The sequence below is a fragment of the Hemibagrus wyckioides genome, linkage group LG28, assembly GCF_019097595.1.
Source record: "Hemibagrus wyckioides isolate EC202008001 linkage group LG28, SWU_Hwy_1.0, whole genome shotgun sequence".
NCBI classification, from domain to species: domain Eukaryota; kingdom Metazoa; phylum Chordata; class Actinopteri; order Siluriformes; family Bagridae; genus Hemibagrus; species Hemibagrus wyckioides.
The window spans coordinates 18,165,908-18,178,368 of NC_080737.1; the positions used below are offsets into that span (position 1 = coordinate 18,165,908).

At 39.1% G+C, this 12,461-nt stretch overlaps 1 protein-coding gene across 2 annotated transcripts in view; it reads right to left on the bottom strand.

The window, feature by feature from the left end:
* Positions 1-12,461, bottom strand: part of LOC131348162 (astrotactin-2-like) — a 384,655-nt gene that overhangs the window by 13,716 nt on the left and 358,478 nt on the right. For both annotated transcript variants that reach the window (XM_058382844.1, XM_058382845.1), the window contains exon 20: positions 7,185-7,326. In XM_058382844.1, coding sequence (XP_058238827.1) covers positions 7,185-7,326 — 142 coding nt within the window. The remainder of the gene's footprint in view (positions 1-7,184; positions 7,327-12,461) is intronic.

Below are 12,461 nucleotides of genomic sequence, written 5' to 3' on the forward strand. Positions count from 1 at the left end.
TATAATGTATATATTATATGTAATTTTTCCTCTGTCCTGTACAGCTAATTCCATTTTATTTTATTTTACTTTATTTCATTATTTTATAACTTATTTTTTTAATGATTTTATTTTACTTATTTTTTATTATTTTAATTACTTTATTTTTTTACATTAAAAAAAAAAAATATATATATGTATATATATATATTTTTTACTATTTCATAGATCACCAACAGCCGCAAAAAACATTTCACTGCACGCGTACTGTGTATGATTATGTAAGTGACAAATAAAATTTGATTTTAATCTCCTCTTTTTTACTCTCTGTTGAAGGAGATAAGACAAAAAACCGCAGCATGTCACGCTACTGTGAGCGTAAACTCTTAAAGTTGAAGCTTTATAGTTTTCTGACTGTTCCAACGCTCTGACGCTGGAGACTCCTTCCAGAAATGGAGGATTTCGAATCCATTTAAGTCGAAACACAAATCCATGCGCAAGCTGTTGCTATGGAAACCTGTTAGCTACTGTAAACCTGCACTGGTGTCTGAGGTCGAAATGTAAATAAAGCATTTTCAAAGACCTGGAATTCATCTCCATAACATTCGATTTTGTCCTTCCAAGCATTTGAAGCCGAGCCGTTCCTCGAACCCGATCTGAGAAAGCCATTATTTTCCAGATGGATAGTGAATAAAGGACTTTTTACAGTATGGATCGCTGCGGAGGAATTGTGGAGGAATACTCCTAAGGGGCGAAAAAGCACACCATGTACCTGACTGGTATGTTAATAAGTCTCCATTCAGGTTTTATAGAGTCAAGGAGAATTTCACCATCAATAATAGCAACTCGAATGCAACGAAGGGGTCAGATATGGTTTAAAGGATCATCACATTTTATGTTCATGTCCAAATGACTTTCCCTGATTTTTGTGTGTATATATATATATATATATATATATATATATATATATATATATATATTGTTTCCACATCTGAGCAAAGCGGCGCTGTCCAGAGTTTTATTCCTGAACAAATCTGTACCAGGTTACAGTGATGTGTCATGTACATCAATGCAGAGGACCAGAACCTCAGCTGACTCCACCACAAAGTGCTTTCATACAATCGGTACTGAAAAGATTTCTCAATTTTGCACTCTGGTCATCCTCTGTAGTCAAAAATCTGTTCTTTAAAATGGAAATTTCCGCTCACTTATACAACATATAGGGTCTCAAAAAATTCTCAGCTCTCAAAAAACCTTCTCATGAAAACATTTTTCAACATTGACCCAAATTAACATTGCTGTTAAATTGGCTGAAGGTTATTTTTTAGCATAGAATTAGCAAAATGTGGTGAACTAGCATAAATGCTATTCTCATGAGGAAATTCTAATGATCTATTTAATATGTGTTTCTATTTTTCTTTAGTAATAATTTAGTAAATGATTTAGTTAAATCACCTTGTCAGTCAATATCACATTATGACTGGAAATTCCAATAAATAAATAAATAAATATATAAATAAATAAATACATTTTCAAAGTGGAATTTTCTTCTTCTAGGGATCTTCAGAAAACAATTTTGATTTTGCTTTATTGATTTATTTATTTATTGATTTATTTATTTTTTAATTTTGACTTGTGTGACTTGTGGAATATTCCATCTGAGAGAATGTGTTCGTTTGTCATCAACTATAACAGACAGCTTGTGGAAAAGCAGTCAGACTCAGGCAAAAATGCTGGCTTTTTATTTAAATGTATTTTAATGTTTAGATTTCAAAGCATGTGCTTCACTCTTTTACATTCCCAAATGGTTGTTATTTTCTAAGAACTCTCGATAATCCTCGTGTTTTTTCCTTCACTTTTGCTGCTTTTGTTTAATAGGAACACAGTGTGCTCAAATCCTGCGTGTAAAATGTAATTTGAGAAAAACTTTATTAGTTTTCCATTAAAAGTTCTTTGTATTGGGATCAAACTTCCCAGGTGTTTAATGTACATGTTTGGAGCTGAGACTTTATGTAACACCTCGTAACTCAGGCCACAGGACAGGTCGTGCCTGGTTTATCGTGTTTAGCAAGGCTCTTCTGTGAAAGATCTATTTATAGCTGCCTAAGCTGTATCGAAAGTTCAGTCCGGTGATGAACACAAGACTTTCCGGGTTTTAGGCTGAATCATCAACTTAACTGCCGTATTTGAGGTTTTTTTTGGATGATAAGATGGCAAGAACAGTTTCCACTAGCTTGATTTCACAAGGATTTTCACTGAGAAGAAGCAAAGCTTTTTGCGTTTGTCTTGAGCAACACCAGAAAATGCATTTGTGTGAATGAGATACGCTGCTTTTTATCTTTTACTGATTAGAAACTGCGCCACAGAGCAGGCTGAGAGTTCTCCAACGGCGTAAATCTTTACACAAACCGAGATCTCATCAATGGTCTGGGGGTGACGGCTGGTCACCGATAGCACCACTACAGACTGGTACAGTGCATCCTGGGGAATATCTCAGCACTTCATGTTGGCGAGCATTCCAAGTTTCACTACAGCTTCCTTTTGGGGTGTGCAATTGTTTAAAAAATAATTGTGGAAAATCACATTTTAAATCTTTTCTCTCGAAAGGGGTCTTCAATAATGTTTTACTGTCAGGAACAGCTGGACAGTTCCCTGCCAGGCCCAGAGAGGGCGCTGGCAGGTGAACCTTGGAAGCCTGCTTCTTTGTGTGTCTTTTGTTACGCCCTTCCTATTGTTCCTATCCTGATTGTGTCACCTGTATCCCATTAGCCCTAATGTCTACCCCTATAAATAGGGATCCTTGTGTTTGTGTCCTTGTCCATGTTATCTGTACTGTGGTTTCTGTTGGGCTTTTGTTTGCTAGGTTCCATGTCCAAGCTAAGGTCTAGGTCTAGGTCTAGGTCTAGGTCTAGGTTTAGTTTAGTTATCCATGCCATGCCATGCCATGCCATGCCATGTCTTGTTACGTTTGTTTCCCTATGTCGCGTCTTAAATGTAATAAAAGCAGTGCTTCGCTGAATCCTGCGCATGGGTCTCATTACACCGTGTGCTGGTGTGCGCGCACACACCACGGGCGTCTGGGGTCGAGCCCCGCATAGGGTGGGGGTCCCAGACGTTACATTTACATTATCTAGACCCAAAGATTAAAACTTTTTTTTTTTTTTGGAAAAAATGTTCAAAAACTGAAAGATTTTGTTACACTCAGAATTTTATTTATTTAATTTTATTATCCATTTTTCTGGAGGACTTCAGAGAACCAAAATATTTTCTCTTTAAAAAAAAAACAGTAAGTTTTAAGTAGAACCCATCCAAAAACCATGTAAAGAACCAACAACTATCCCAAGATTTCCCCAAGAGTCGCTCTCCCGAGTATGCGTTGCATGTTTCGTTAGTTTTACTAAGCTAAAAACAATACGTCAGAAAATCCACTGCTTCTCCATATGGTTCATGAGCTTTCCTTCACAGCTAATGCTCAAAGAACAACATGTCCAGCATTGAGACCTGGTAATAAAAAAAGGGAAAGGTGATAAAGTAAAGGCCCTGAAGAGCACAGGGGTGGAAATAAAACTGAAAACCACACAGCAGTTGAGAAAGCTCGGAAACGAGCACAGCGTGTTCTCCGCTATCTTTGTGTTTTCCTATTATTTCTCGGTATTGCGTTCAGATCTTTTTTTTAGGAAGGGCAGGAGGGTTGAACTGGACGGCTGAGTGACATACTATAGGGTCAAACCGTTCAAAGGTACATCCTGTAATCTAGAGGTTGCTTTTATAGCTTCCAAAGGCTAAATTATGAGCCGTCTCGTTCCTGTCATAAAAGAGTGGACAAGAGCGAAAACTTACGATAATCGATGGGGGAAAAAAAGATGCAAAATAAATCAAACACAACCCACACATTGGCGTCTCAACAGATCTTTAGGTTTGGCCAAAAAATCTGGACGTGTGTGTGTGTATGTGTGTGATGGCAGTAGCAAGAAAATGGTAAACAAGTTTTTATTATAGCACAATATCATGCTGTTTTTAGTGTAACTTTGCGCTTAGTGCTTCCTTTAATAACAGGAACTCGTTTAACAGCTGACACTAATCCGAACTTTATGGTCATTAAGGAGCCTGTATAAACTCCGGATCTTAGCTGAAAAGCTGGATGCTAACTAGCAAACAACCAGGCTATGAACTTATAATGTAAAGTTTTTTCCAACGAACTCAAACTCAATGGTAGCTAGCAAGAACTGTTATCTTATAACAAGGTTTCGTTCTTTTATAAACAATTCAAATCTATGTGGAATCAAAGAAGCTTGATGCTAGCTAGCAATCTGGAGTGTAACTAGCAGAAATGATTTATATATATATATATATAAACCGCTCTATAATCTTGAAACTAGTAGCTGTGTTTAGTTCTTTTATCATCTTAATAATAAGCCTGTGTGGTAAACTCTATGTGGTATCTAACAGGTCTGATGCTAGCTAGAGATCTGGAGGAACTTGCAGAAATCATGCTATTAATTTAATGTACATTGCTCTATGATTTTAAAACTATTAAAATCTGGATGGAAGAAAACTAGCAGTTTAACAAGCAGACAACTCTGATATAATCATGTAGCTAGATTTAGCTCTTTTCTAACATTTATAAACTAAAATCTGACAGTGTTTGCTAACTAGCAGGCAGCCATGTTATTAGCAGTTTCCTCATGAGAAGAATAGAAAATTAACAATTGTGGGATAGTAAAAATGAAAATTTGATAATTTTTTAAAGTAAAGAGGAAAATTAAAAAAATTTGTGGTATAGTAAAAGGGAATTTGCAGTAAAATGGAAAATTTTAAAATTTGTTGTATAATAAAGAGGTAATTTGGGAATTTGTGGTATAGAAAATAGGAAAATCTGTGGTATAGTAAAGAAAATAATTTGGAAGTGTGTGGTATAGTAAAGAGGAAAATTTGTGGTATAGTAAGAGGCAGATTTCATTAACCGCCAGTGCAGTATTAAAAATACTGCTAATGTTACGCTAGCAGTGCCTTTATCACTTGAAGCAGCCGTGCTGATCCTTTTTTGCTACATCTCTTTTTTGTAAGTGTGTGAACTCTCTACTATTTCAGTCAAGCGAAGGAATTGCGTGATTTCTAACTAGCTTGAATTTACATCATACTTGGCCTCTTATTTTAGAGCTAAATGAGTACATTCTGTCACCATCTTCAGATCTAAATGAGCTATTAATGCTAATTTGTCATCAGGTTTGAACTAAAACTAAATGCCTTTTTACAGACCATGTAGCAGGATCTCGCACCCAAGACCCCCGGAACCATAGATCCTATCTGCAGATCAGGTGTTTAAGCACTAATAAGGGTTTAAGCTAAAGATCTGTCCATTTTAATAGTCACATTTGCAACACAAATGCAAGATGCTCGCACTTTCACACAGCGGATCAAGCCAACAGGCCCCGTCAGTTTCTCCGGCTTCCTGGATCGACGTCCATCCTTGCTCTGATCTGTCTAATTCACTGTGACCGTGTTATTCCCCATCGCAAAAGCCGGCGCTGCTGAGACCACAGTATGTTCGTGTTAATAAAAGCCAGCTGCACTTCTCCATGCTGACGGAGGGAGAGGAAGAAAAGCTCAGCTCCAAACAAATAACATGGCTGCCATGAGCGAAAACACTCCAAACAGGATGTGGCCGTCACACGCACCAGAGCAAATATTTTGCCGAGTCACACTTGCTTAGAACGGAGAGACGCAGACATAACAGCCTTTTCTTTTCTTTTCTTTTCACAGAGTCTTTTCATGGCTTCTTGGTCGCCCTCTTTTACCAAGTCTGTAAGCCATCACTTCATGCGACAATGTGTAAATACGTAACAGTTACGCAAACTTCAGGCTAGTTCGTGACTAGCTTGGACTCTCTCTTCACTCAAGGTTCATGCTACTGGGGTCAAGCGCACAGATTTTCTTTTGACCACTTTTATTTGCTTTTACATTTCTGGTATTTGGTAGACATAATTATCCAGAGGGATGTACCGAAGTCTCTATCAATAAATACATCTACATCGGTTCACTAGGTCACAGATTTAGCTAGACCCAAAAACTCTGTTGGGAGGAGATTTATATTAAAATGAACAGGGAAAATAAGCGCTAGTTTAAGTGTTTCAGGAAGAGCTAGGTTTTCACCCTTTGTTTAAAAACAGTCTGTGGCTCGGCTGTTCAGACATCTAGGGAAGTTCGTTTCATATGCCTCGGTGCCAGAACAGAGAAGAGTCTTGACGTATACCTACCTCGTACCCTGAGGGATGGTGGGACCTGTTGAGCAGCACTAGTAGATCAGAGGGAGCAAGATGCAGTGCGCCGAAAGATGCCGATGTTGATATTTTCAGAAAACCTTTAAAACCATTCATTTTTTGGAGATCATCAGGATTTTAAGAGAACCAAAATGGTTTCTCTTTCAAAAAATGTTTTTAAGTAGAACCTATCCAGAAACCATGCAAAGAATCAACAGAGTTCTCAAGATTTTCCCAAGAAACACAAGAAGTAGTTTAATAAGTGTTTCAGAAAGATAAGTCTTCACCCATTGTTTGAAGATAGTGGGTGACTCGACTGTTCACACGTCTCGGGGAAAGTTTCTTTGACCATCTCGAAGCCAGAACATAAAAGAGTCTTAATGTATACCTACCTCGTACACAGAGGAATGATCTGACCAGTCTAGCAGTGGTAGTAAATCAGAGGAATAATAAGAGCTTTGAGGTTTTTGATTGATCTCATTCAGGTAAAGTTGGTCATCTTGTTGCCTCACAGCGTGTCCAGATATTTCTTGAGCTCGGGTTCTGCTATCCGAGCTGACTTGCATTGTTCTCCCAGTGATCATATGGCTTCCCTCTGGGTTCCCAGGTTTCTTCCACAATTTAGTGCTTTTCATATTGTTTGGACATTTCCAAAGTTACAATAGAACTCAAGTGGCAGCTCAAGTGGTTAAGGCTCTTGATTGTTGATCAGAAGATCAGGGTTCAAGTTCCAGCACTGCGAAGCAAGGCCCTCAGCCCCCTCCAGGGGTGCTGTATCATGGCTGACCCTGCGCTCTGATCCCAACTCTTCAAGGACGGGATATAACAATGATTTTCAATGTGTAGTAATGTATATGTGATAAATAAAGACTACTTACTTCCATGATAAAAGATGTAAACAGTCACATTGCGATGTGAACTATGAGTTACATATCAAGGACTTACTTATAGAGGCTATCAGGTTCCAGGCACTTAAATATGAGGGAGTAGATGATGGAATGAGGATGTTCTCCACTTTTTCTTCCAGGCACCACACACGCAGAACCCAATCCGGAGAACAGGTCATCCACCAGACTCAGTACTTCTCCTGCAACAGTCAGAAAGAGAGAGAGGGAGAGAGAGAGAAATGAGCAACAATACCACAAAACCAACCGTGAGAAACTGAAAAACATTAAAACATTGTTAATTGTGTTGTTGTGAACTCACCACACATGCAGTTGACTCAACTAATCGCATGCATGCACACAGAGACATCACATATTTCTTTCATTTTTTCTTAAATGACTGTAAACGTGTCTACTGTAAACAGGAGCTGACCACACGACATCTTCCAACTGCATACAGAGAAATAATGAGACGCTGACAAAACACTTCCCAGCACTACCCAAGAGGTGGATGAATTTTTCCAAAAGACTTCAGAAGTGAAAACATCTTGATTTGTACAACTTTCCACTCATAGTAGGTAGCAGACATGTATCGGCGTTTTTTTAAACCTGTGCCAAAAAACATATCGATATGGCGTGACGTGCCTGGGTTGTATGCACCCGGGGAGCGGTTTTATAAAAATGGCTTGCAGAAGGGGAGGTCTAGAGAAAACGAAAAAGAAAAAAAAACATGAAGGGTCCTAGCGAATGAATGATATAGGCACTTTCCCAGAAGGCAGTCTGTATTTAAAGAAAGCTTCCCGCACGCATACCGACTCCTCAGGAATTCCCGAGCCAAGATCTCTTTTCCTAAGGTCCCAAAGCCGTTAGGGTTCTCTCTGGGGCCACCACATCTCACGGACTTTTGTATATTTTACAGATTTGACGTTAATTAAATAGAAAACAATGGAACGGCAGCTTCACCTCAGACCACAGCGTGACCCACGCTGACTCATTTGAATGATAGAATGCCTTGAATTCATGCATGGTTTCCTCTCTTCCAAGAAATCCAAATATCTCTTGTTCTATAGGATACGATATTTCAGCCGCACTCCCCGCACCGCCAGTGCTGAATATACGACTCCATATGTTATATTCTGAGTAAGAATGGTGGAGGGGTTACAGAAGGCCAAAGTGGGAGACACGTAATGTGTAATCATTATACGGGATCAAGCACACCTTCTCGATTCTCGTCGCGTTCATTTGTTTTCTATAACAACGGCTTTCATAGAGGTTCCTTACTTCTTATATATATATATATATTTCAGAGTTTTCAGAGTTGGCTTCATCTAGCACGGCCTTTCATTTGTAGCCTAGCTACTTCGTGTTGTTTTTAGGCCTGTGCTTTTTTAAATTTATAAAACTGTCATTAAAACAGGACACTTTTCTTTTGTGGTGCCTCATTATGAATGTTTTCCCTGTGAAAGAAAAGCTAAGTACCCTAACAAAGCATTTGTCGGCTAGCTTAGCCTTGTACTGTACATGATATTGTGTGAACTGTTGTATTAATTAATTTACACAGTCGACTCTTGTTATTTGTGTAGTGTATGGAGTGTTGTGTAATATATGATGCTAGCTAGCAGCTAATGTTAATTGTTTATATGATGCTAGCTAGCGGTTAATGTTAGTTGTTTATTTGATGCAAGCTAGCAGCTAACATTAGTTGTTTATATGATGCTAGCTAGCAGTTAATGTTAGTTGTTTATTTGATGCAAGCTAGCAGCTAACATTAGTTGTTTATATGATGCTAGCTAGCAGTTAATGTTAGTTGTTTATATGAAGCTAGCTAGCAGCTAATGTTAGTTGTTTATATGATGCTAGCTAGCAGCTAATGTTGGTTGTTTATATGATGCTAGCTAGTGGCTAATGTTAGTTGTTGTTTGCATGAATCTAGCTAGCAGCTAGTGTTGGTTGCTTATATGATGCTAGCTAGTGGCTAATCTTATATTCTTCATAGACTTTCTTGCTAACTAACTACTTGCATTTGTGTCCAAATTTTAAATGAAGACAATGCATTTAAAATAAATTATACTGAGTATATTATTAGTACTGATTGATTGCATCAGTAAAATCATAGATTCATGTATTAGCTAGTTGCTAGTTTTAACTGCTAACTACTTGGTTGCTAACTAACTAGCACTGCCTGTATCTTTTATTGTTACTTATACACAATTCATATTAATATATATTTATATACTAATAGCATTAGTAGGTTGCTGTTTTTACGTTACTTTTTACTCTGTGTCAGTTTTTATTCCCTTTCAGTTCTCTCTGCACTGGGTTTCTTTCATATTACCTCCAAGCTAGTACGTTTTTTTTTTAATGTGCAACTGTAAAATCAAATGAAAGCAGAGGTTCCCTTTTAATAAAATATCATCTCGTTAAATCTCATATAAATGAAGTCATAAGAAAAGCGAAAACGCAACCTTAACCTTAGCTCTTCATACGAGTTGGCTCATAAAAATCCCCCTGGATTTGCAACTGTGAGGTCCTGTTTCTGCTAAATCAGTACACTGTCAGTTCACACTTCCCTCTCTGTACATTTCTGTGGAAGGAGGATTTACATGGGAGATGGATCTCTGACAGAAGCCACATAGTCTTGGCAGAAAGAAAAATAAAACGTCCCTCTGTTTTTGATGTAGTCCAGGCCGACTGCTCTTCGGACTTGCGTAAACACACACGGCTGTTATGATTCTACCATCCGTGTGGCCTTGGCCTGAAGACCGCGGGGGCTCACGGGAGAATTTATGGAACATATCGACTGTTATGTCTCGTTTGTTTGGTTTCTTTGCACCCGTGCGCCCGGGAGCTCAGGGCTGCCTGGTTCGTGTTAACTGTTAATTGTGCTGCAAAAGTGCTCGGAGTTTACAGAAGGCCCGCCGAGTCGCACACGCTCGCCTGAGATGATCCAAGTGACACTTTTATTACTTCTTTCCTCCTTCTGTGGAGTTAGCCCGGGCAACGAAAACATTACAAGCAAAATTGCAATCACACCAAATCAACCCCCCGAGTCGTGCTTGTTTTCGCAGAGCATCTGCAGCTCTTTTCCCTCCTGGGATTAACAGTGACGGATGGGTCAAGAGGCGCTTCGGGCCGAATGCGATATGACGCTGGCACAAGCATGTGCGGAATGCGGCCGCAGAGCCAGAACCCGGCAGCTTCCTGACAGCTCCATGCGGAGAGGGAGAGAGGGGCCATGCCGAAGGGAGAAAGAGAAGACTTCGAAAAGAAGTCTCTGTGTGTGTGAGTGTGTATGGAGAAAAGGTGGAAGGAAGACTGGAGACAAATAATTTAGTTTGAAGGTTTATGTTTCGGGATGCGGTCTGGATTGAAATAATATCTTTGTGTGTTTTGATAATCAGAATAAATCAATGGTTGGTCCATGACTGGGAAGAGTGCAGGGCAGGGCAGGCCAGTCGTCTGGTGTCTTTCAGGGTCTCACTCGGAATTAGCACATAATCCAGAGATGGTAAAGTGGAAAGAAGGATAGAAACGAGTCAAACGAACCTTAAATCTTTCACCGGTCATGCACCAGCGGCGCTCAACTGCAATCTTTCAACGTAGCCATATTAACTTCTATGTTCTGTTAAAATGAGCCATTTCTTTCTTTGCTTCCTTTTAGGAGAAGGAAAATCCAAAGAAATGATGCTTAAGTGGAACAATATTACAAATTATTTTTCCAAAATCAAGCTTTATGAGCTTGGCTCTGTAGAGCACAAATTAATGATGATGTTCAGGCTTATTTGGTAAAATGAAAAATGTGAAATAAAGATATTAAAAAGAATTTATTTATCATGTTGTACCAGCAGTTTCTCTAAGGACTTCTCTAAGATGTACAATGAATTATTGTTTATATTGCAAAGATACACATGCATTCACTCACTCACTGGGCACTTTATTAGGAACAATAATTCTAATTCTGGGTAAAGCTTCCCTCTCAGAACAGCCTACATACTTCATGGCCTGGTTTCCATAAGATGTTACACAGGAACATTCCAGAGGTTCTGGTCCATCGTGCAGATTCATCAGGTGCACCTCCATGCTGTGAATCTTCCATTCTACCACATCTCAAAGGTGATCCACTGGCTTCAGATCTGGTGACTGGGAAGGAATTCAAAGAACCCTGAACCTAATTAAACCAGTTTGCTTTGTATCATGGTGCGTTATCTTTAACATGCTGGATGTAGCTATTAGAAGATGGTAAATTGTGGTCATGAAGGGATGCACATGCTCAGGAGCAATATTCAATTACTCTAGGATTCAAGCAGTTGGTATTAACAGGCCAAAAGTGTGCAGAGAAAACATCCCCCACACCATTACACCACCTCCACCAGACTGGGCCGTTTGGGTCAATGGATTCATAACCCTACCATCTCTGAGCCTCATCAGAAATTGTGATTCATCAGACCAGGCTAAATTTTTCCAGTCTTCACGTGTTCATTTTGGGTGAGCTTGTGGCATCAGCCTCAGCTTCCTGTTCTTTGCTGATAAAAGAACCTGACATGATCTTCTGCTGTTGCAGCCCATTCACCTCAAGGTTCGACATGGTGTTGTGCAATCTGAGGTCTGAGATGCTTTTCTTACAGATTGCTTATCTAGACTTACTGTAGCCATTCTGTCAACCCCAACCAGTCTGGCTATTCTCCACTGACTCCTCCCATTAAGAAGGTGTCACCATCTGCAGGACTGCTGCCCACTGGATGTTTTTTGTTGTTCTTTGTTGCTGTGTTCTGAGTAAACTCTAGATACTGATGTGTGTTATAGAATGAATTAAACCAACGAAACATGCTACAGTCAAAATCACTGTGATCAATTTTTTCCTCATTTAGATTGTTGTATGAGTGAACAGGTGTACAGGTGTTTCTAATCATTCAATCAATCAATCAGTCAGTCAGTCAGTCAGTCAGTCAGTCAGTCAGTCAGCCTGTCTATCTATCTATCTATCTATCTATCTATCTATCTATCTATCTATCTATCTATCTATCTATCTATCTATAAATATGTGCACAATTTTGCTACGCAATGATTCTACCACCAGCATGCTTCACAATTAGAAAACTATTGATTTTGTGCTAAGGCCAGAAAGTTTTGGCCTCATCCGGTCAGATCAACTTTTTCCACACTTCCTAATTCTCCGATCAGAATTTCACACCATGCAACAGTTTGTGGAACAGTTTCCTCCACCTGCAGCTACTTCAGGGATATGTCTCCTGGTTTCTTCTGATTAATGCCCCTTTTTACACTGTCACTGACTTTTTCTGGATGGAGTTGCGCTTGGGCCATATCCTTTCCATGTTTT